Below are 26,559 nucleotides of genomic sequence, written 5' to 3'. Positions count from 1 at the left end.
GTATTTGTGAATAAGATCATATAGGTTTCAAGCACACATTTCTATGATACATTATCTGTATATTGCATTGTGTACCTTGCATTATGTAAGCAATTGAGTTACTTCTTAGCTTACAAATATGCAAAATATTTTATTGTAGTCACCACACTGTACATTAAATTCCCAGGACTTATTTATTTTAAAACTGGAGATTTTTACCTTTTGTCTCCCTTAATCTATTTTGCACACCTCTCACCCTCTCTGTGTCTATGAGCTTTTTTATTGTTTTTCGTTTTATTATTCTTCATTTTTTAAAATTGCATATATAAAAAGGATCACATGACATTTGTCTTTCTCTGACTTCTGTTGTTTAACATTAAGTCTTCAAGGTCCATTCATCCATTCATGTTGTTGCAAATGTCAAGATTTCATTTTTTTCATGGCTAAGTCATGTAACATTGTATATATGCACCACTTCTTCTTTATCCACTAATCTATGGGTGGAAACTGAGTCTGCTTTCATATCTTGGCTACTGTGAATAATGCTGCAATGAACACATAAATGCATGTCTTTTTGATTTAGTGTTTTGGGTTTCTTCAGATAAATACCCAGAAGTGGAATTGCAGGGTCCTTCTTTGTCTCTTGTTATACAGCCTTTGTTTTAAAGTCCATTTCATCTAGTATAAGTATTGCTACTCCAGTTTTTTGTTGTTTGTTTCAATTTTCATGAAATATCTTTTTCCATCCCTTTATTTTCAGTCTGTGTCTTTTTATCTAAAGTAAATCACTTGTAGAAAATTAATGTAACTAATGTAAGGATCTTGTGTTTTTGCCCATTCATCTCTATGTCTTATGATTGGAGCATTTAATCCATTTGCTTTTCAAGCAATTGTTGATAGATATGTATTTATTGCCTTATTATTATTTGTATTTTTCTTTCTTTCCTTCTTCAAAATGCTTTAACATTTCTTGTAATACTGGTTTGGTGGCGATGAACTCCTCTAGCTTCTTGTCTGGAAAGCTCTTTATCTATCCTTTTATTCTAAATACTGCTGGGTAGAGTAATCTTGGTTGTAGGTCCTTGCTTTTCATCACTTCAAATATTTGATGCCAATCCCTTCTGGCCTGCAATGTTTCTGTTGAGAAATCAGCTGACAGTCCTAAGGGAGCTCCCTTGTAAATAACTTGCTGCCTTTAAGATTCTCTCTTTGTCATTAACCTTTGGCATTTTAATTATAATGTGTTGGTGTGGGCCACTTTGGGCCTCTCTGCACTTCCTGGACTTGTATGTCTACTTTCTTCACCAGGTTAGGGAAGTTTTCTGTCATTATTTTTTTCACAAAGGGTTTCAATTCCTTGCTCTCTGTTTTTCTTCCAGCACCCCTAGATTTGAATGTTTGTATGCTTGAAGTTGTCCAGGAGGCTCCTTATACTATCCTCATTTGGGGGGGTTCTCTTTGTTCTCCTAATTGGGTGTTTTCCACTTTCTTGTCTTCCAAATCTCTGATTTGATCCTCTGCTTTATTTACTCCACTGTTGATTCCCTTCAATATATTTTTCATTTATTTAATGTATTCTTCATTTCTTACTGGTTCTTTTATGTTCTCTATCTACAATTTTATGTCTCCTCTTTGTAAAAGTACTAAGTTCACCTACTCTTCACCTAAGTTCATTGCGTATCCTCATAACCAGTGTTTTGAACTTACCATCTGGTTGATTGCTTGTCTCCATTTTGTTTAGCTCTTTTTCTGGAGTTTTGTTCAGTTCTTTCATTTGGAACATGTGTCTTTGTCTCCTCATTTTAGTAGCCTCTCCATGTTTGTTCCTATGTATTAGGTAGAGCTGCCATTATAGAGTGACCTTATGTAGTAGATGTCCTATAAGGTCCATTGGCAGAGCTTCCCTGATAACCCAAACTGGGCATTCCAGGTGTGTCCCTCATGTGGACAGTGGACAACATCTTTTTGTAGTTGAGGCTTCATTGCTGTTGGAGCCTCAGTGGAGGAAACTTACTCCCAGGCTTATTGGCTATGAGGACTAACTGTGGCCACTGTGGAGGATCAGCTGTGGAGGGGCCAATATCATGGAGAAGGTCTTACTTTAGTGGGGCTCTGGTGCCTGTTGAATCTTCCTCTTGACTGTATCACTTTTGGAGTAGCTTAGGTGGTGCTTTCACATGGCCTGACATTGTCCACCAAGTGTGCTGTCACTGGGGACTTGCAAGAGGTGCAGACCAAGGTCAGCCACCACCTGTGTCCTTCCCAGGGCCACCTGGCATGAGCTTTAAAGCAATTTTCAGATAGTTGATACTTGCTCTGGGCTTGGACGTGCCCAAGTAAGGCAAAGTTGTGAATCAAGGCCAGCTGCCACTAGTGCCAGGCCTGGGACCACTTGACAAGACATAGAATATACACCAAGGACAGATGTTGCTTGTTTGACAGATTTTAGAGAAGTCTCCAGTGTGAGCAAGAGAGGCCCTTTGTATGGAAAAGCCAATGGAAACGGTTTGGGTGGGACTGCTGGTTGGGTGGGGCTGGGTCTCAGGGAATCACTAGGGCAGGATGCAAAGTGTTAGCCAGGTTGATAGACAGTCAAATACGGTGACCCCCTGCTGGCTCTGTGGGAAGAGAGTTCAGGAAATGAACAATAGGCTCTGCCAGCATTTCTGTCTGGGTGAAAGCGTCCCTTCCAGCTCTTGCCCTTAACACCAGATAATTCAGTTTTCCTCCATATGTCCCTGGTGCCTTTCCGAGCTGCTCCCCTGTACTGGAGCTCAGAGAAAGTGAGTTCAAGTTAGTCCATGCTTGGACCTCTTATAAGGGTGCTTCGGGTCCCAGAAGCCCTTTGTCTCCCTCAGCCACAAGCTCTGCTGGTTTTTACAGCAGGAAGTTATGGGACTTCTCTTCCTGGCACTGGAACCCTGGGCTGGGGGTTCTGGTGTGGGGCTGAGACCCCTTGCTTCTCAGAGGGGTCCTCTGAAGCTGAGATATCCCTCCCAATTGTATCTGCCACATTGGATAAGAGGCCAGATGGTTCTGTGTCTCTGCTGCTCCTCCAACTAGTCTTGATATGGCCTCTCCTTTACATTATTAGTTATAAGACTTCGGTTCAGCCAGATTTCAGGAAATTCTGAATGGTGGTTTTTCTGTAGTTTAGTTGTAATTTTGATGTGGTTATGGGAGGATTTGAGTATCAGATTTACTTACATCACCATCTTGATCAGAGCTAAATTTCTCATCTTATTGATGATAGCCATTCTAACATGTGTGAAGTAGCATCTCATAGTGGTTTTGATTTGGATTTCCTTGATGATTGGTGATGTTGAGCATCTTTTCATGTACCTAGTAGACCATATGCATGTCTTCTTTGGAAAAATGTATATTCAGATCTTATGCCCATTTTTGAAGTAGGGAGTTTGTTTTTTACATATTGAGTTGTAAGAGTCATATATTTTGGATATTAACTCTTTCTCAAATATATGATTTGCAAATATTTTCTCCCATTCAGTTGGTTGCTTTTTCATTTTGTCAATTTTTTTTATTTGTGCAGAAGTTTTTAAGTTTAATGTAGTCCCACTTGAATTTTTTTTTTTTTCACTTTTTTGCCTTTGCTTTTAGTGTCAAGTCCTAAAAATTATCACTAAGATTGATGTCAAGGAGCTTACGGCCCACATTTTCTTCTAAGAGTCTTCTGGTTTTAGATCTTACATTAAAGTCTTTAATCCATTTTGAGTTAATTTTTGTGTATCATTTAAGGAATGTTCCAATTTCATCATTTTGTTGCATGTGGCTGTCTAGTGTTCCCAGCACCATTTATTGAGGAGACTGTCCTTTTTCCATTATATATTCTTGGCTCCCTCTTGCTAAATTAATTGGCTACATATATGTGGGTTTATTTCTGGGTCCTCTATTCTGTTTGATTGATCTATGGTTCTGTTTTTATGCCAAATACCATGCTGTTTTAATTACTATAGCTTTGTAATATAGTTTGAAATCAGGATGTATGATGCCTCCAACTTTGTTTTTTATTTCTCAAAAATGTTTTAGCTATTAAAGGTCTTTTCTTTTAAGGTCTTTTGTGATTTCATACAAATTTTAGAATTTTTTTGTTCTTTTTCTGTGAGAAATGCCATTGGAGTTTTGATAGATACTGAATTGAATCTACAGATTGCTTTGGGTAGTATGGACATTTTAATAATATTAATTCTTCCAATCTATGAACACAGTATATACTTCCACTTATGTGTCCTCTTCAATTACCTTTTCAATGTCTTACAGTTTTCAAAGTACAGGTCTTTTACTTCTGTGGTCAAATTTATTTTTAGGTACTGTATTCTTTTTGATGTAATTGTAAATGAAATTTAAAAAACAAATTCTCAGCCCTGGCTGCTCTGGCTCAGTGGATTGAGCGTCGGCCTGCGAGCCAAGTGTCGCTGGTTCGATTCCCAGTCAGGGCACATAACTAGGTTGCACGTCAGGTCCCCAGTTGGGGGTGCAAGTGAGAGGCAACCACACAGTGATGTTTCTCTCCCTCTCTTTCTCCTTACCCCTCTCTCTAAAAATAAAATAGATAAACAAACAAATAAATAATTTAAAAAATTAAACAAACAAACAAATTCTCCTTATTTTTCCTTATTAGTGTATAGGAATGTGATGGGTTTATGTATATTAATTGTGTATTCTACAACTTCACTGAATTCATTTATTAGTTCTAACAGTTTTGGGTGGGTTCTGTAAGGCTTTTTAAATATATAATATTATGTCATCTACAAATGGTAGTTTTACTTCTTCCTTTACAATTTGGGTAACTTACTGTTCTTTCTTACCTAATTGTTCTATCTAGAACTTTAAATAAAATGTTAAATAAAAGTGGCAAGAATGGGCATCCTTGTCTTATTCCTGATCTTAGAGTAAAGCTTTTAGCTTTTTCACCTCTGAGTATGATGTTAACCATTGGCTTGTCATTTATGGCTTTTATTAAGTTGAGGTACATTCCCTCCACACCTTTCTTGAGAATTTTTCTCACATAGAAAACGTTTTTAAGTTTGATAAAGTTTAATTTATCTACTTTTCATTTGTTGCTTATAGCTATAGTAATGTCCCAACATTCATTTCTGATTTTAGTAATTTAAATTTTCTCATTTTTCTCTTGATCAGTCTAGCTAAAGCTTGTCAATTTTGTTACCTCTTTTTTAAAAAAAAAACTTTTAATTTCTTTTATTATTTCTATTGTTTTCCTATTATCTATTTTATTTTCATACTCTGATCTTTATCATTCCCTTCCTTCTTCTCTTGGGTTTAAGTTGTTCCTCTTTTCTAGTTTCATATGGTAGAAAGTTAAGTTACCGATTAAATGTAAATGACTACAGCTATTAATTTTTCCTATGGACACTGCTTTCACTGCACCCTATAAGTTTTCATGTGCTGTATATTGTTTTCATTTATCTCACATATTTGGTAATTTCCCTTTTGACTTACTTCTCTTTGACCCATTCTTTATTTAGAAATGTGTTAATTAGCACATTTTTGTGAATTTTCCAGTTTACTTCTATTATTGATTTCTAGTTTCATTTCATTGTGGTCAGAGAAGATACTTTGTATGAATTCAGTCTTCTTAAATTAAGTAGTGGAAGCAGATGTCAGATAGTATGATAAAATTTCACAGGTAAAGATTATGAAACATGGACTCATGTTTTCTTAATAAGTTTATTTAAGAAAGTTTCTAATTTTGGTCAATAGAAATGGTAGTTTAATGGTGATAGAGAAGTCACTAAGTTGAGCAGGTCAAAGATCATGATGCTTGGGATTTCACTATTATCACTTAGTTAACTTATCTTCCTACATTTATAAATATTATTTTTTATAATGTTATCTAAAGATAATTATTTTTAGGTCATAAATTTATCATTGCAGTTAATATTAATTAACACCTCAAGCACAAGACAGAATGCTTTTTGTATTTGTAATACAGAGGCAACGTTTAAAAATCATGATTAATTTAAAACTTAGTCTATCAGAACACATCATTGTGCAAGATTAAAAAAAAACTCAACCATACATAACACTTTCTTTTCCCTAAATTGCAATATAACTATTTATCAATTAACTACTTATTCAACTATTTAACCATCATTCATAAGCATTCTTTGGCACTTACTATATGCCAAGTATTTTAGTTGTATTTGAGAATATTTGGTATTATTTTAAAATATTTATAAATAGATGTATAAAGGATAGTGCATATAGTTATATATTACTGCCTTTGTCTGTCATATATGCACAGATGCAGAAGCATACAACTTGAAAGAACAGTTTTATAATTAGAAAACGCTGGGGAAATACATGTTTGCATCACTTAATTTATTTTTAATTCAAGCAACAGTAATTGCTTCTTGTTAACTGAATCAAAAGGAAATTTTTATGAGAAACTCAGTATCAGGACCTGGATTTGGAATTTCAGAGGTAAAGAGGTGCCTTACTTCAAGGAAATTTGTTGACTTTCCTGTTATTATTGCACATCCAGATTATTTTCTACTTACAATTAGAACTATTATCATATGGAAATTTCTATTCTTGGTATTTCCACATAGTAATTTATTTCATGTGTACATTAAACTTATGATACAGGCACTATTACTATCATATGAATTTTATAAATAAAGAAACTGAGGCACAATGGTTAAAAATATACCTAAAATCTAAATGGTATACCTGGGATTCAAACACATGAACTCATGCTTTAGAACCTGTCTCTGAAACACTGTTCTCTCTGAGTTTCATACAGTATCTATGCATATATTTCTATTTCTCTGAGGAGGTATTTAGGTATCCCACTGTTCATAATACTGCTTTTCATTTCTTAGTTTTGTCAGTTATGCTCATAACATGAAAGAAAAATGCATTTTCTTATCACTTTTTATAAAGTTTCACTTATTTGTAAGATATCTGCTACTATTCACAGCAAAGGGTTTTCATATTTTGGTTACACAACATCTATAACCTTTCTTAATAGTACCCCAATTTCATTATGGAGAAATACATTTCCTTGTATTTTATGTCCACAGTGGACAGTATAATTACAGTGTCTGCCTCCCACTACAAACGCCAGAAGGGCCAGACTCTCACTCACTTCGAACCCTGAAATAGACAGAAAGCAGCCCGCTGACCTAAAGCCAGACAAGTAGATTCTCTTCCAGGAATTTAAGATGCAGTGAGTGTAGACTTCCAGCCAAGATGTAGGCGTAGACAGACACGCTAAGACATTTCTCCAAAATAAGAAGGAATACGACTACCTCAAAACTAGAAACAACCAGAAGTTCCAGAAAATCAAAGTGCATGGAAGTCCAGCAAACAAAGATATAAAGAAGAAAGAAATACTCATCCAGACAGGTAGGAGGGGCAGAGCCGGGGCAGAGGACACAGTGCGGTGGTAGCAGCAGCGGCAACAGCAACAAGCTGGTGGAAAGCACAGTTACACATTTTAAAAAGTCAGGAGGACACCTGGGGAGCATTCCCAGCTCCTCACCAGAGCAGCTCACTCTCCCAGCACCAGGGAAAATCAAGCCTCATTGCTTTTGACTGTGCAAACCAGTGGGGGTTGGGGCGGAGGCAGAGACTGACGGTCTTTCAGCGGAGTCCGCTTGTTTGAAGGACCCCCATGGTCCTAGAATCTCCGCAGACCCACCCACTCTGGGAACGACGGCCAGGGCAGCAGCTAGAGGGGCACCAGTCTGGTGCGGAAGTGGGAGAGGTGCCTAGAAAAGGGGCGAGTGCTGGGCAAGTGGCATGGTTCCTTCTAAGACCCCTTGCCCGCATACATTGCCACAACATGGTGAAACAGGTCTCCTGTTATTGATGACTACCTAAGACTCCGCCCCTTACAACATAGTAGGAGCGACAGCTCTACCTGGGACATGGAAGCAAACACAGGAGACTTCTGGCCAAGATGGAGGCCTAGACTGACATGCTCCATCTCCCTCCACAACTAAGGAATACAACTACCGCAAAACCAGAAATAACCAGAAGTTCTAGAAAATAAATGGAAGTCCAACGTATGAAGTTTTAAAGAAGTGGTGCTCATCCAGACAGGTAGGAGGGGTGAAGCCAGGGAGGAGAGTTCAAGCTGTGCTTTGACAGCATCAGCAGCGATGGAGGCAGGACTGTGGTAAGCACAGACATCCATATTTAGGGGGAGGCGAGAAACACCTGGAGAGCACCCCCAGCTGCAGACTAGACCCATCAGCTTGTGATTCCAAAGCCAGGGAAGGCAGACCTCCATTGGCTTGGACTTTGAGGCCTGAAGTGGGTGGGGATGGAGGAGGAGGCTCCTGGTCTCTCAGCAGAGAGTGAGCAGCAGGAATCCATCTTGGACCCTCACCCCCGCAGAAAACCCCACAGTGTGGTGAGACGGGTTGCCCAGTCGTGACAAGTGTACGATGCTCTACCCCTTATTGCATAGGAGGTGTGACAGCCCTGCCCAGGAAGCCAAGGTAAACACAAAATGATCAGGATGGCACAGATCATGATAGAGATCCCAGCGACGCAGCTGACCAGACAACAAATATCTAATCTAACAAAGCAGCAGATAGGAAATCTTTCTAAGGCACAGTTCAGAGTTTTGGTTATAAGAATGTTTACAGACCTGACAGCAGATCTTAAACAAGACAGGGAAGGAATGAAGTCTAGTCCTGCTGAAACGAACGAAAACACATATGAAACAAGTGGTGAGGGGAAGAAAGCCAGGGATCAAATCAACAAATTGGAATGTAGGGAAAGAACAAACAGTCAACCAGTGCAGAAAGAGGAAACAAGAAGTAAGGAAAATGAGAAGAGGCTCAGAAACTTATCGGACAGCTATAAGTGGACCAACACCCAAATCATAGGGCTGTCAGAAGGTGAAGAAGAAGAACTAGGAATTTAAAAATTACGTGAAAAAACAATGAAGCAGAACTTCCCTAACTTGGGGAAGGAAATAGACATAGGTCCAGTAAGCACAGAGAGTTCCAAAAAAACTGGACCCAGGAAGAACCACACCAAGACAGATTATAATTAAAATGTCAAAAATTAAGGATAAAGAGAGAATCTTAAAAGCAGCAAGAGAGAAGAAGAGAATTACGTACAAAGGGGTCCCAATAAGACTATCAGCTGATTTCTCAAAATAATTTCTGCAGACAAGAAGGGACTGGCAAGAAATATTCAAAGTAGTGAAAAGCAAAAACCTATAACCATGTTTACTCTATTCAGCGAAGCTGTCATTCAGAATACAAGGGCAGAGAAAGTGCTTCCAGGACAAAGTAAAACTGAAGGAGTTCATCAGATTCAAAGATGCAGTGAGTGACATACCAATGAGGAAACAGTACAAAGGCAATTATTGCTTGAATAGTGGCTGTATTACTCTGGGTCTCCAGAGAAACAGAACCAACAGGATGAAGAGAAAAGGCAACAGAGAGAGGGAGAGAAGGAGGGAGGGAAGGAGACAGGGTGAGAGATTGACTGGTTTTAAGGAACTGGCTCATAGGACTGTGGAGGTGTAAGTCCAAAACCTGCAGGGTAAGCCCACAAGCTAGAGAGCCAGGGGCAAGTTGCAGTCCAAGTCCAAAGGCCAGTTGCTGGCAGAATCCTTTCTTGCTAAATGAGGTCAACCTTTGTTCTCTTAAGAACTTCAACAACTGGAAAGGTCTACTCACATTATGGGGGGTAGGCAGCTATATTCAAAGTCCACTGATTTAAATGTTATTCTCAACCAAAAACACCTTCACAGAAATATGCAAAATAATGTTTGACAAAATATCTGGTCATCCTGGCCCTGCCAAGTTGACAAAAAATCAACCACCATGGCAACCCTGATAGACTCTGCACAAAGGTTGTGGCTGTCTTGGCCTGCTAGAATGTGGTCATGGGTTTTCTTTCCCCCTATCCACAAGCCTGTTCCTCCAGCTGCCCAACTTCTCTTTTCCCTTCTTGAGCATGTCTTTTTTATTCACGATCTAGGAAAAACACACCAGAAGAACAAAGGAATACCAATTTACACATCTATTGACTAATTTTTAAATATGACAATAAAAATGTTGAAAAAACTGTGAGGTGTTTCAGTTAGAGCTGGGTTTCAGTGAAAACCCTGTTAATAATTGTACCTACATCTCATTAGAAATATATAAGAAAAAGGAAGTTGGGAAATGACTTTTAGGCTGATACATATCCATTAAACTATATTAAGAAAGAAGAATAATACTAAAATTCTTGTCCATGGTTAAGAAATGGAGAAACTCCAGCACTGCTACTATGCCGGTAATATAAATTGTTAGAGACTCTTTAGAAAGCTATTGAACTTACCTAATGAAGTTAAAAATGTGTATAACCAATGACCCAGTAAATATCCCAGTAGATATATACCAGTATTTTTCTATAATACAATCCCACAAATAGGAGTTCAATGATAATTAACCAATAAAAAGACTTCATTTATTTTCACCAACAATGAAAATGACTAATATATTCTACAAGAATTCTCCCTCGGTTTGATTTACAATTTCAAAAATTATCATGTTTTTTGAAATCTCCCATAGTTTATTAGTAGGTTGATGAAATATTATTAATACCCTTAAGTATAAAAGTAAGGAAGACCACACAGTTGATATTAATACCAATCAATGCACCTGTATGTGTTTTAATAATTCCTTTAGAAAATAAACAGCAGGTCAATTTTCAATGAAAAGGATATCTTTAAAGATATATTAACTTCTTAGAAATGAAATTTTTAAATTTTTTTTCAGATTATATTTACTTTTAGAGAGAGGAGAAGGGAAGGAGAGAGAGAGAGAGAAAAAAACATCAGCATGAGAGAGAAACATCTATTGGTTGTCTCTTGCAGGCTCCCATATGCAGACCTGGCCCACCACCCAGGCTTGCACCCTGACTGGGAATGGAACCAGCAACGTTTTGGTTCCCAGGCCAGCACTCAATCCACTGAGCCAGACCAGTCAGGGCTAGAATTGAAATATTTTTGTCTAACTAACAATCTGTAAAATGCATATCCATTCACCTATTCATTTACCTCATATTTTTTTTTATAATATTCCTTCAGAGCTTCAAGTTCCTGGATCAACTTTGAATTCAGTTGAGGACCATGTTCTTTCATATAATCTATGTCTGCTTGAAGCTTTGTATTAGCTTCCTCCCATTTTGTCTTTTGTTTCTCAAAATGTGTTAATTTTTGAGCTTTGTCTTCTAGATGCCATCGTAATTCTATAATATCTCTCAAATAGGCCTCGTGTTCTAAGCACACAATAATAACAAAAATGTTATTTTATTATTGCATTATCAGGTATATTGCTCTCTGCATTTATTTTGAAGGGATTAAAGTATATGTTTTATAAGTTCATAATTATTTTAGTACAATTCTGTTTATTACAACCAATATATACACCGGGTTATATATAATCACTCCAACTTTGTTTTAAAATATCAGTCATTATCTTGTTAAGTCTTACCATTATAATCTCCATGGTGATTTTCTATTAGATATTCATTATACCTTCTCATTTTAGATTCCATGCTTTTAAATACTTCACTTATATTTTCCTCCTCCTGTGTAGATGTGATGCATTCCAGGTAATTTCCTCAAATTTTACAGCTATTACTCTTCTTTATCTAATAAACCATTTATCCAAACACTGACTTATTAATTTTAAGGAATATAATTTACATTTCTAGTAAGTCATTTTTTTATTTTCATTTTTGCTTTCCTTTAAAAATAGTCTCTTAGTCCTCATTTTTACTTTCAAACTTCTTTTATTTATTAAAACATATTAAACATACTTATTTTATAATCTACTGTATAATCCAATATCTGAAAACTTTTTGGGTAAGGTTCTGTTGTCTGTTTCTACTGATTTGCAGTCATTAAATCTGGATCTTTGTGTGTTTTATTATATTTGCTGCTAAGCAACTCCTTTCTTTGGAATTTTATCTGATAAAATGTATCTCTTCAGGCAGAAAAAGATTTACTCTTACCCGAACTTAGCGTTCTTCTGGTATAATTTTTATAGTTAACTCTTTGGGAGCAGGTAAGAAACAGCATAGAGAATGTCAGGATTAAAGTCACCCCAACCTAGGCTCTAGGCTCATTTCCTGCTTCTTCAGTTCTTCTCCAAAAGGAAGTGAACAAATGGAGAGAGTTCAGACGTTGAGCTCAGTATTACTTTAAAAGGAGAAAAAGCCATTTGACCTATATGTAATTTATTTTATTAAAATAACATAGTAGAGGAACCATTGGAAAATGGTATTTGTCAAGCACTATAAAAACAAAATTAAAACCCAAATAATCAAGAAAAGCATTGTGAAATATAAATAAAAATTCTAATCTTTTCTTGTCACTCCCTGAAATGTGTACAACCTACTTTAAAGACTACAGTTTTAGAAGACTTATAACACTATAACAGCTATATGTATGAATTCAGTTTGACACATTATTTGAACTAATGGCTGTTATCCCAGAGTATAATTAATAGTAGCATCTCCTTTTCCCTCAAAGGTGTCCTGGTTTAAATGATAGGTTATATGAGCACCCTAATGTAACCCATTTATAAAACATGTGAATCTTGAATTAAAATGTTTACCCTATGACAGAATAAACAAGTTGCAGCCTCAGGCAGAATCATGTAGCCAGGCAGGTTTTGATAGGTCAACACAGAGTTTGGATATAAAATATAAAATGCCTTTAGATTGTTTAATACTTTACCGATAGTCACTCACTCTGTATATGGTCTTAAAGACAGCATTTTTTTTTTTTTTTTTTTTTTGAAACATTTGTTACCTATGTTCCTCTTGGAAACATCTTAAGTTTTATTGCCTGCTATAAGTTACAATAAAATTTACTACTGAATTCTCTAAAACAGATACAGTACTTAGAACTTTTGCATTTTCCTATATTTAAAGATGCAGAAAATAACACTAACCAGACATCACTTTAAATTTCTAGTCCTCAAATGCTTTAGTCATTATATGAAATATGTGCCAAACGTTTGCACACCCTTTGAGTACCTAAAACCTGTGGAATTTCAAACAAATACCAAATGAGAGCAGATCCAGGTTTGCTCAGTGTGTTCCTTCCAAATAAGCATTATCATTAACAGCACCTATCAAAAGTGAACCCGTTTGCATGCAAAATAATATAGTCACTAAAACAGTTATTTTTTGTTCAGAGCTGCAATTGATTGATTAATCATGATTGATTAGCAAAGTAAATGGCAATACTAAGAAAATCTTTATAATTACCTTTCTGCACAGCTATTGGGATTTCCTGAAGTCTCCAGATTGACCAAGAATCAATTCTCATGTTTATCTTTTGCCTTCTTGATTGTTGTTGTTTCAAAGCTTCTTCAGCTTCTGCACGGTCAGTTTCTAGACTTTTAATGAGATAAATGGCCTCTGATAGCAATGTTTCCATTTCCTGCTTTAATTCTGGACACTTTTCATCTTAAAATAGGAACATGCATTCACATTTATTAATGAATTAGTCTATAAACTGGATGGTGGGAACATGGGTACTAGTAGTATCACTATATTTAATACCTATATATTTAATAAGAGGATTTTAGAAATATTAATTAGCCTTTTAAAGACTATTATAATACAATTAACATTGATTATGGATTTTGGAAGACAGGTTTTTAAATGAATATTTTATAAAATAATTAGAATAGCTAAATTTCAACAAATATCTTTCATGCATAATATTTTATCTGAAGAAAAAAATACATGTTCTATTTACATGCTGCATTTTTAAATTATGCTGTGCTTCCTCTGATTCTATGAGAAAAGGAAATCATAATTATCTCATCAGATAAATATTGGAAATCCTCAGATGATTCCTAGAAACAGGACTTAATATTCTTTATCTTATCAGATGATAACATCCCTACTTAGCCTTGCCAAAATTTCATTGCTGTTTATAAATTCTATTTATTCAGTTGTAACACAAATTTACTCCCTTAATGAGAGATATTTGTGATTCCTGGTTCACAGCTCTGAAATGATAAGGCTTAATGATAATAAAATGATTAATATAAACATTCATCTATTTATGCAAGAAATGGATAGAGAACCTGTTCTGTTCTAGGCAATATGCTTTCTCCTTGGAAAAAGATCAGTAAGCAATATGGATATGGACCCCACTCTGGTGACATTTTTGCTTGTAAACAGTGACTTTTGCCAAAACGTGATGTAACAAGAAGACATAAGCAAACACAGTCTCAAGAAAAGGAAAGCCCACAAAGCAGTGAAGCTGAGAAAAACAGTAAAACTGGGTCATGAAGAAAGGCAACAAATAGATCTTTGTTTCTGTTGTTTTGTTTTTGGACAATTAAGACAATAATTTTCTACTAGAAGGTAGTATTACATAATGGTTATAAGTGTGAGCTGAGTAGTCACACAGTTTCTACTTCTAAACTATGGTCTTATCAAAGAAATTCATCATTCTATCTGAAAAAAATTCTTGAAAAACATGTTTCTCTATTGCAATGCATAGTTATCTTTTTCCAGACTGGTCCTTTATCTCTATTTATTCAGTCCATTACCTTTTTTTTTTCAAATTCAGCCACATCCTAAAAACTTTATGTTCTTACCTGTTTTTTTTTTTTTTTTTTTTTTATGACAATGTACACATTAAATACTGGATTTTCCAGCCAACATATGATTAATTAAATTTCTATAAGATTTCAATCTTAAATACATGATGAAATTAATGCCACTGAAATTAAAGCACTTCTGATTGGATAAATGTGTCCAAAGACATCCATTAAGTTTGTACACAATGTCTTTTATACTGTTTCTCTCATAGCATTCTAAAATAAATACTGTGTGTTTAACTCTTCATTAAAGGAAGACTTTTAACAAACTGTTGTGGTAAGGAATGGGGAGGAGAGATAATATATCAAGAATATATTCAAATACATTGAAGAATTTTAACACACATTTTAGTCCAGTATATAAATTATTTTACATTTTGTAAGTTGTGACAGGAATATTAATCTTAATTTCTATATACAGTAGAGCTGTGATGTCCAATATGGTAGCCACGAACCACATGTCACTATTTCCACTTAAATCTAACTTAAACTCAAACATTAAATTCCTCAGTCTCACTTGCCACATTTCAAGTTCTCAAAAACGATATGTGGCTGATATTTTATTGGACAGAATAGGTATAGAACACTTTGATTATCACAGAAAGTTCTACTGCACAGTATTAAAATTATAAGTTAGCATCTTGAGAAGTGGGTCGGGATTGTTATATACTCAGGATCTAGACAAGTATATGGTACCTAACAGTCATTAATTAATGTTGGTTGAACAGATGTTTAATCAAGTTACATGGAAGGCTCTTTATTAGACACCTGTAAGAATTATAAAACTGTTAAACATTGTGAAAATTATAAATATATTAAATGAAAAGTCAATGATCTTTCAAATATAATTACACTTATCTAAGTGTACAGTCCAACTTTACCTCTCTCTTCTTTGGCTTTGACCTCTTCGACTGGTGTAGCAATACTCCAATCTTCTTTCAGGTCTTTTGTAGAAGTTCTGCTCCTGTATAATGGGAAAAAAAGAACCAATTATTATAGGAGGGCTGTACTTAAAGATAGTAAAACAAATTTTAGGTGATGCTCTTACATTGAATTTTAAATGCTTGGGGTGAAACTTACTATATACATATTAATTCCACTATATTGGAGATCAATATAGCAAAATTCTAATAGATCAGCTTTATACTTCATGGTAAATTAATATTTAAAAGTTTGTTTTAAATGATCTGAAAATAAGCAGTATGTTTTTTAAGAAAGTGGTCTTTCCTAGAAACTTGCTATCAGAAAAAGGGATTTAAAAAATAATTCAAATGAGCTATTTCACTAATTTCAGTTTAGCAATTTCTGGGGAATCAATAAAAATTATAAGGAGCAAGAATGCTATTACAAATTTGAAGGTATAAGGTTTATAAAAGTGCCCAAATTAAAATGTATCTTCTTTTCTAAAAATCCTTTTAGCTAAAGTTTTATATGTTGAATAACAATATATCTGTTATTATCAGTATTACTCTAGTCCAATTCCTGGATCCTAGATTAGACTATATTGTATTTATTATTTTTTATTTGATTAATTTTTTTTGAGGGGACATAGGTTCATTGTATTTAAACAGAAGTGTTTTTTTCTCTGATAAAAGTTATAAGAAAATCAGTATAAGCAACAAAAGAAGGAGTGTCATTTTTACTAAATTATTTTGTTCTTATTAAAGAAGTAACACAAATTAAAGAAAGCTGGATATGTAACTACCATTTACTATTTCTGATGGCTGCATATTATTTGTCTCATTGTTATTCCACAATTTATTTAGGAAAGTCTATCTATTCTGAGGTCAGAAATATATCCAATATATTTTCTTCCTTCGTTTTTATTTTCTTTTAAATACTTCTTTTGAATAATACAATGCAATTTTTATTGTTTGTTTGCTTTTAAAAATATAAAAAGAATTATCCCAGCATCTATTATTAAGTAGTGCTCTCCTCACAGCCTTGTGATAACAATTACATAACATAGTATGTTATTATACATAATTGGACCTATTTTTGTGTATTGTATTCCAAAATTCAGTTAATTTTTAGACCAGCACAATTCTGTCTTAACTCATATATGAAAAAGTCACAAAGCAGAAAATTAACCATTTGGAAGTGTAAATTTTTTTAAAAATTGTTAACAGTATTACAGATGTCCCCTATTTCTGTCCATTTCCCCCTTCCACACAGCACCTCACCCTGGCCTTCACCACATCGTTGGAAGTGTAAACTTCAGCGGCATTTAGTACATTCAATGCTGGGCAATCATCATCCCCATCCATTCCAAAACTTTGTCATCACCTCAAAAAAACACCCTCTATTAAGCAGTCTCTCATTAGCCTCTGGCAACAACTAGTTTGCTTCCCATCTCTACAGATTTATCTAGTATAGATATTTCACGTAAATGGAATCATACAATGACTGTGTTTGGCTTCTTTAACTTAGCCTAATAGTTTAGTTTATCCATGGTAAAACATGCATGAGAACTTTATTACTTTTTATAGTTGAATAATATTCCATTGCGGAAATACACAACCCTTTATCTATAAATGCATGGAAGGATCTGAGGTTGTCTCCACCATTTGGTAATTGTGAACACTCATGACATAAACATCTGTAAATTTTTGTTTCTACACCTGTTTTGAAATCTTTTGTGCATATGTTACAGAAACAGGGGAGTCCAAAAACAAACCCCAGAGTTTGCAGCTGGGAGATAGGGAGCAGGAAGCCGCTTTCAGGATGCCTTTGCATGCCTGGGGCTAGTGGCTGGAAACTTTGTTGCATAAAGATCTGCTTTGAAACTTCCAAGGCTCAGGAAGATGGGAGGGGTCTTGGGCTGTGGGATGGTATGGGACAGACAGAGCCTACGTAAAGTTCCATGAATGGTCAGAACTGTTTGCAACACCCACTGCATCAGGGAACGCAGTCAGGGATATTTAAGCAGCTGCGGACATTTTAGCTCTCTCGCTCTCGGATCCTCCCTCCATGTGGCTTGGAGGACGGGTCTCTCCAGGCTGCTTTAAGGGAGGCCTCCAGGCTGCTTTAAGACATGCTCCCTCCATGTGGCTTGGAGGAGCAGGTCTCTCCAGGCTGCTTTAATAAGAGGCTCTTGCCATGCAGTTTTGAGAAGGAGAGGAGATCCACGCGGTTTGCAGAAAGAAGGCAGTTTACAAGGAGGCTGAGAATCCAGGCGGTTCTGCATTGAGAGCTGGAGGGCACCACAGCACAGAAAGGACCTCCCCAATCAGAATTGAGTGATTGGCAGCTACTGGTAAAGCTGACCTGTGCCTAGGAAGTAGGGAAACGGTGTTTCTGACTTTCCTAAGACTGGCCAGGTCCGGGAGGGGGAAGCAGAACTATGTGCAAATAAACAATTCTTATTCTTTTCACTAAACTCTGGTATTGAGAGTTATAATTCTGGCGGCGGGCAGTCGGGCCCCTAACTAAAGAGCCTGTGGGTTCTGCTTCAATCAGAGCAGCCCAGGGGTTCTGTTACACATATACCTTATAGTGAAATGTTGGGTCGTATGGTTATTCTAGGTTTAACCATCTAAGGAATCAACAAACTGTTTTTCACAGTGGTTGAACCATCAGCAATGTGCAAGAGTTCCAATGTTTAATAAAAGTGGCAAATAAGATGCTAAGCAAAATAAGCCAGCAGAGAAAGACAAATGTCATATGATCGCACTCATAAGGAACAAAGTAAATGATGAGCAGAATAGAATCAGAGGCATGGCTACCTGGAACAGACTGACAGGTCTCAGAGAAAAGGTGGGTAGGGGCATTGGCAGAGATTAGCAAAAGAACATATATGCATATATACAAAGCCCATGGACACAGATCATGTGGTGAAGGCCAGGGTTGGGGGTCTTTGTGGAGGGAGGAAAAGCAGGGAGAAAGTGGGGGACATCTGTAATAGTGTCAACAATAAAAAAAATTTTTTTTAAGTGGCAACAGTGGGCCATCCTTGTCTTATTCCTGATGTAGGCTGAAAACTTAACATTCTTCACCATTAATCACAGGTGGGCCAAAGTAGGTTTGCAGTTGTTTGTGAGGAAAATACAATAATTGATAAATAATAATAATACAAGAACAAACTTTCATATACTCATAACTGTAAACCTACTTCAGACCACTTCTGTATAATGTTAGTCAAGGATTTTTCATAAATGCCCTTCATCATGGTTCGAAAGTTTCCTTCCAATCCTAGTTTTTTTATTGTTTCCAATATAAAAAGGTGTTGAAACTTGCCACCTGCTTCCCATATCTATTGAGTTGTTCACATGGGTTTCCCCACTTCCTTTTATTGCAGTGATTTATTGCACTGATTGGTTTCATATTTTGAACTGTCATTCCATTCCTAGGGTAAATATCACTAAGTCATGATATACTCATATAGTTCAATTAATGTGTTGCTGGATTCAGGTGGCTGGTATTTTGTTGAGCATTCCTATATCAATAGTCATAAAGTCATTGGTCTATAGTTACTTTTCTTGTATCCTTATCTGGCGTTATTATCAGGATACTGCTGGCCTCAGAGAATGAGGTATGAAATGTTCTCATCACTTCTGTCTTTTAAAAGAGTTTGAGAAGAATTGGTATTAATTCTTCTTTCAATGTTTTTCTAATCATCACCTGGGGATATGTTTATTGACTTTAGAGAGAGAGGAAGGCAGGGAGAGGGAGAGAGAGACAGAAACAGAGAGACAGGGAGAGAGAAGAGAATCATCAAGCAATTGCCTTCCTCAAGTGCCCTGACCAGGATCGAATCTGCAACCTAGGTATGTGCCCTGACCTGGGATCAAACCTGTAACCTTTTGGTGTATGGGACAACACTCCAACCAACTGAGCCAACAGGCCAGGGCTTTTATTTTAATGTTTGGTAGAATTTACTAGTGAAGCCATCTAATCCTTAAATTCTCTTTTTTGAGAGATTTTTGGTTGATGATTCAATCTCTTTACATGTTAGGTCTGTTTAGATTTTCTCCTTCCTGAATCAGTTTTGATAGTCATGTGTTTCTAGGAATTTGTCTAGTTCATCTTTTTTTTTTCCTTTTTATTGATTTTAGAGAGAGAGGAAGGGAAAGAGAGAGAGAAACATGGATTTGTTGTTTCACTTATTTATGCATTCATTGGCTGATTCTTGTATACGCTCTGACTGGGGCACAACCTTGGTGTATCAGGACAATACTCTAACAAACTGGCCAGGGTTGCCTATTTCATCTTAGTTATGCAATTTGCTGTTCATAGTATTATAAATTGTTAATAGTGCTATAAACATTTTTATTTCTGTAAGGTCTGTAGTAATGTCCTAATTTTTATTTTAGTAATTCAAGTGTTCTCTCTTTTTGTCAATCTAGCTAAAGGTTTGTGAAATTGGTTGACCTTTTCAAAGAAAAACTTTTGTTTCCATTAATACCTTTTTTTTACCATTTCATTTTTCTCTGCTCTAATATTTATTATTTCCTTTCTCTTATTAGCTTTAGCACATTCATTCTTTTCTAGTTCTGTAGGGTATAGAGTTAGGTTACTAGATTTGGGAATCTCCTTTTTTAATGAGGGCATTTATAGTTATAAATTTCCTATGAGCACTGTTTTCTGCATCCCATAAGTTTTGGTACATTGTTTTCATTCATCTTAAACTATTTTTCTAATTTCTCTTGAGATTACAGCTTTGACTCATCAGGTATTTTTAGTGTGTTGTTTAATTATACATATATAGGAATTTTTCCATCTCCTTTAGTTATTGATTTCTAGCTTAATTCTATTGGGGCATAGAAGATACTCTATATGATTTCAATATTTGTAACTTTATTGAGATTTGTTTTGTGGTTTAATGTGTGATCTATCGTGAATAACATTCAATATGAACATGAAAAGAATGTGTTTTCTACTGTTGTGGGGAAGTGTATTATATGACAGTTAGGTGTAGATCTTTCTAGTGTTGGTCAATTCTGTTTCCTTATTGGTCTTTTTAGTTCTTTTATCCATTATTGAAAGTGAGGATATTGAATTTCTGCACTCTTATTATAGAACTGTTTACTTCTCCCTTCATTATTGTCAGTTTATAGTTCATGTATTTTGAGGTTATATGTTTAGGTTTGCATATGTTTAGAGTTTATATATCTTCTTGATGGAGTGACGCTTTACTCAAGATACTTTGCCTCTTGTAATATATTCTGTGTGATATTAGTATAGCTACTCCAGCTCTATTTTAGTTACTATTTTCATGAAATGTATATATTTTTTTCCTTTCATTTTCAACCTACTTGTGTCTTTGGATCTCAAGTGACTCTCTGATAGATAGAATATAATTGGATCATTTATTTTTATCCATTCCACTACTTTCTACCTTTTAATAAAATAGTTAATACATTTTCACGAAAATTACTCATAAGAAAGGAGTAACTTCTGCAATTTTGTTATTTGCTTTATATAGTGTATCATTTTTATTCTTTATCTTCTTTATAACTGCCTTCTTTTGTAGTTAGTTATTTCTTTTTTTGCCCTAGTGTACTGTGTTAGTTTCTTTCTTATTGGATTTCTGGGGTTTTTTATTTTGTTTTTTAGAATTTTTCTTAGTGGTTCCCTGCCTGGTGATTACAATTAACACTTTAAGTTCATGAAAATTATGTTTGAATTAAAATCGGTGTAGTTTCAAGAGATTTAAAGAATTCTGTTTCTTCACAGCTCTGCTCCCTCTCCTTACATTATTTTCACATATTGCTCATTTACACATTGTGTCCACCATTAATTAAGATTTATAATTACAGTTCTGCTCATTTATATTTTAAATATACAGAAAAATAAAAGAGATAACAAAATGATAATGCAATTATACTGACTTTTGTATTTCTCTTTACTGTTGCTCATTGTTTTTATATATGGCTTCAAGTTACTGTCTGGTGTCTTTCTATTCTTCCTGAAGAACTACTTTTAGGATTTCTGATAGGCATACTAGTGATGAAGTCCCTCCGTTTTTGTTTATCTAGGAAAATCTTAATTTCTCCTTTGTTTTGAAGAACACTTTTCCAGATTCAGAATTCTTGTTTGAATTTTTTTTCTTCAGCAACTCAAATATGTCATTTTACCGCCTCTGGCCTCCATAATTTCTGGCTGTTAATTTTATTGAGAATCCCTTGTACACCATGAGCTACCTCTCTCTTGCTTTCACTAAATCGGTATACCCTGATTTTTTAAAAAGGGGGCAAAGAGCACAAGTAGGGCTCAGCATTTGTTTTGCAGCAAGTCATTAAAAAGGCAGAGAACATCCTGAGCAGGGAAAGTGACACCTCCAAGCTCCTTCCTGGGAACTACACTCAGCATCTCGGCATCAAACCATGATAGCTTTGAACTATGCTTCTGTGCTCTCTTTCGATTTATTTTGTGCATCCATTAGCAAGATGTGTCCTAAAGTGTCAGAAAAGCATAAGAAAGCTTGCATTAGTGTTACACTTAGTGTAAAACTAGAAACAATTAAGCATATTCGCTATAATTTTGGGGGTCTGGGAATGCTCAGAAAATTTTCGATGTAAATTAATGGTAATTGCTTCTTTGCTTTGCACCGCTTCCATTTATAAAAAGCTTCACTGGAATGCTCTACTCTGAGACATGGGGGAAACTTGTCCTCTCTTTGTCCCAGGCTTTCAACAATTTCATTAAAATGTGTCTTAGTGTGGATCTCTCAGTTTATCATGCTTGGAGTTCTCTGATTTCTCGGAAGTACAGATTCATGTCTTCATCAAACATGAGCAGTTTTCAGTCTTCAAATATTCTTTCTGCCCCCTTTTCTCTCCCCAGTCACGCCTGGACTCCCAATGTGGGTATATTTGTATTTTTGGTGATGCCCCTGGAGTCTCTATGGCTCTCTTCAGTTTTCTTCATTCTTTTGACTCTCTGCTCTTCAGCCTGAATAATCCCAATTGACCTATCTTCATATTCCTGGTTCTTTCCTCTCTCTGTTCCAATCTGTTGATGAGCACCTCAAATTAATTTTTCATTTTAATTATTGTATTTTTCAACTCCATATTATCTATTTGACTTTTTTCTAAGTTTTTCAATTACTTTATTAATATTTATTTGTTGAGATGTTAGATTCCAGATTTTGTTTAGTTCTTTGTCCATAGTTCCCTTTATCTCTCTGAGAATATTTAAGACAGTTGATTTGAAGTCTTTATATAGTTAAGTCCAATGTCTGGGCTTCCGGAGGGCCATTTTGTTTTATTTCTTTTTTCATTGTTAATGGGACAAACTTTCTTTTCTTCTTTTCCCACCTCATTATTTTTGTATAAAACTGAACATTTTGAGTATTTTAATGTGAAATTTAAATAAGTTTACCCTCCCTCTGTTGGGGCTACTGTTGCTGTTTGTTGTGGGTGGTTGTTATTTGTTTAATTATTTCTTAAACACTTTTTGTAACATCTGTATTCCTTGTCATGTGCAGCCACTAAAGTAAATGTTTCATTAGCATTGGCTTGTTTTGCTTGTTAGCTTAAATACCTGGAGCCAAAACAGAGAGGAAGGATATGAAATACCCTCCTGGTCTTAACAGATCGGCTCTGTACTGGAGTACTCCTTCCATGCTCTCCAGCCTGTTTATATCTCTGCCTCTTATCATCAATTCTTGCCTGTGCAGATCCTAAAGATTAGCCACAGGTAAAAGATTAGGGTCTTCTTGGTTCTTCCCTAAGCATGTGTCTAGTACTGCACATCTGTATATACTTCTTGATTCTCCAGTATATGTGAAAGCTTTGAAAGGCCTTATTCTTTCATGTATCTCCTTTCTCAGCCTCTTCTTTCCCAGGCATGTAGGTCTGTCAAATGCTTGTTCCAACTGATATCAATAACCTCATACAATGGTGGCAAGTATATACCTCTAGATGCCCTCAACAAACACTCCCTGAAAGTCGTTCAAACTCTGGGATTACTACAAGTCAGGTAAAAGAAAAACAAGCCTTTGTGTCATTCCTTCAGGGCGTTGTCCAACAGGTCAAAATACTGAACCACAATTCTTCAAAAATAAGGTCCACATTGTTCCCTCTGGCACTAGCGATGGGCACCACAAGCGCAGGCTGCCCTCTGTGGCCTCCACTGACCTGGGAGCTGGAGGATGGCCAGTGGGCAGTTTAAAATGCCACAATATTCTCTTAATATAATTCAGCAGACTCTTTCTTCATTACATGTCCCCATGGTTGTTATATGTTTTTGACTGATTACAGACTTTGAAATATGTTAATTCTGACTAATTTCTGCTAAATTTATAGTTGTTTTGTGGTGGAACAGAGCCCTGGAGAGTCCTATTGCTGTCATTTTTAGTGATATCTGAATTCTTACATTTTAAAAATTATATTTTAATGTGTAATATGAAAATTATCCTTTTAATTTTCTGTTCCTTTTGAAATAAAACTCATGTATAGCATATTAATTAAAATGTAAACATCAAAAAATAAAAGAAGTGTAATAGCATCTTACCATTGTTCAAGAGAAGCTTCAAACTGTCAAAATAAAAGATCTCAATAAAAATCAAGTTTTCAACTTTTCAGAAAACAGTAGTAAACTTAACTTACTTGAATTCACTGGTAAAATTATAAATACTCCCCTTTCACATACCCCATTATATTTTTGTCAAATTACACTGTTTTTTCCAAAACAGTTATATATTTCTACTACCTAGTCCTATACTTTCATTATTACTCCTTCCTAATTGTTTTACCTTTCATCTGTGTTTCTAAATCTTATACCTTCATTAATGACCAGTTCAAATGCCACTTACTCACACATGACTTTCCACACAATCAAAAGTATTCACTGAATTCTAATATATTATAAAAGAGTGGAAAACATAATTACATGAGTTCACAAATATTTATATTATCCTTGTATTATCCCTCCTCTGGACTATACTCCTTGGTAAAAGCCACATTCTGCAATATACTCTAAAAGAACTTTGATCTGTAAGGGGCATAAACTACCAAAAACACAAAGAATATATAGTCAGAATGTTATGATAATCTCCAGTTAAAATGTTAGATTGGACATACATCAATACCTCTCTTCAATTCCCATATATACCAAAACTTTTGGAGAAAAAAATATGTATGTCAATAAAATCACTGGGACATATATTTTCAAAGACTATCTAGAAATATAAAGTAGTCTCATGAGACTGATAGTTTAAAAAGAGCAAATAAAAGTATAACTTGGAAGAGATAAATGGAAATAATCATCAGGTTGTAAGAATAAAACTGTGATGATCAAAGTAAATAGAGGGGCTGCCTGTGGTGACATTAGCCATTATTATTGCTTTCCCACCCAAGAATCTAGAATACATGGCAGAAAAGTTGCCTTCTAGTTATTGTCATGAGAACTTTTAACCTCACTGGAGATCTGCCTAAGATGGAAAGGTTGTCTAGAAGTCATGATTCCTAGAGAGAAACAAAACAGAGCCTATGTAACTAGTGAAATCTCACATAAACACAGACAGGTTGGAGGAAAAACAAATATAGCTTCACCAATGAGTGAAAATATTATAAGATGCTAAAAATTCAATTGTAAGTTTATTTAGGCAAAAATATAGGCCCCTGACTCCATTATAATCTTATGGGAGTACTGTCCTATAACAGGAAACCCAAGCAAGAAAGTTGATTAATTATATTGACTACTCACTTTTCCTTACCTTTTAATATCTAATTATTAATTTGTTTTTATTCTACTTCTGGAATGTGTCTCATATTGAAACATGTCTTTCCATTCACATTGTCATATCTTCAGACCACTCTCATTTTTGCCTGGAGTACTGCAAAGAGCCCTGTCACTGGTTTTTCATAACTAGTCATTTCTTCCTCCCAACCATCCTCCATAAAACAGGCCATATGCCTTCTATTTCTAAGTATATTTTTGGATAACAAAGATGAGGTACATATATACAATGGAATACTAAACCGTAAGAAAAGATAAAATACTGCCACTTGTGGCAACATGGATGGACCTTGAGAATATCACGCTAAGAAAAATAAATCAGGCAGAAAATGTCAAGAACCATATGACTGCACTCCTGTGGGATAGTAAAATGAAGACAACAAATGAAGAAACAAACAAAAACTCATAGACACAGATAACAGCATGGTGGTTACCAGAGGAAAAGGAGGATTAGAGGGTAGTTTGTAAAAGGAAAGAAGGTCAAATATATGGTAATGGAAGATTTGACTTTGGGTGGTAAGCACCCGAATATGCAGATGGTGTATATAGAATTGTATACTTAAAATGTATATAATTTTATTAACCCCCCAAACTTTAATTAAAAAAATATATACTATTGTAAACAATCTGCTTAAAACCCTCCTATGAATCTCTCTTGCCACATGATTAATTCACACTCCTTGGCATGACATAAAATCCCCTTTATAAAATAATATTTACTCTTAAGCTTCATATACTCCCTTCATATACTCTGCTCTTGTTTTGATTAACTCTTATTTCTAGGATTTAACCCATGTAATTTCTTCTCTCTGTTTACCTCATTTCTTCCCACAAAACCATCTTTGTCTTTCAAAGCTTAGGATAACTGTCTTTCCTTGAAATCTCATATGACATTTTATTGACCACATTGTATTTTAGTTGTTTCTTTAAGTCTCTCTCTCTTCTACCAGATTATTAAGGTCTTGGAAGTTAGAATCTATATATAATTTCCACTAACCACAATAACTACCAGAACATGGCACAATATAAGCATTAAATAAATACTTTCGAATTCAGGGCTAATTTCTTAAATTATGTCAGGTTTTACATGAGGCTGCTTTTTAAAACATGAGAGGGTGTACTTATTCTTAAATTATTTTTTTTAACTTGGCACACTGTTTGACAAATATTGCCTAGTACTTTTGAAAAGGATATTTATAGAAAACCCCAAATTGACTTCAAATTCATATGTATGAGTACTCATATGTATAAGTATTCTTTTCAGATGAAA

General features: G+C 35.2%; 1 protein-coding gene across 1 annotated transcript in view; it reads right to left on the bottom strand.

The window, feature by feature from the left end:
• CCDC178 (coiled-coil domain containing 178) overlaps positions 1-26,559 on the bottom strand; it is a 303,687-nt gene that overhangs the window by 261,377 nt on the left and 15,751 nt on the right. Inside the window, exons 4-7 of the mRNA XM_090284995.1 lie at positions 24,063-24,085; positions 15,488-15,570; positions 13,255-13,455; positions 11,033-11,253 (exon numbers count right to left, since the gene is read on the bottom strand). Of these exons, the coding sequence (XP_090141121.1) occupies positions 11,033-11,253; positions 13,255-13,455; positions 15,488-15,570; positions 24,063-24,085 (528 nt within the window). The remainder of the gene's footprint in view (positions 1-11,032; positions 11,254-13,254; positions 13,456-15,487; positions 15,571-24,062; positions 24,086-26,559) is intronic.

The sequence above is a fragment of the Furipterus horrens genome, unplaced genomic scaffold, assembly GCF_987537825.1.
Source record: "Furipterus horrens unplaced genomic scaffold, mFurHor1.1.pri manual_scaffold_8, whole genome shotgun sequence".
NCBI classification, from domain to species: Eukaryota; Metazoa; Chordata; class Mammalia; order Chiroptera; family Furipteridae; genus Furipterus; species Furipterus horrens.
Note: the sequence above shows the minus strand (reverse complement) of the source record. Positions and strands in the feature narration are given on the sequence as shown.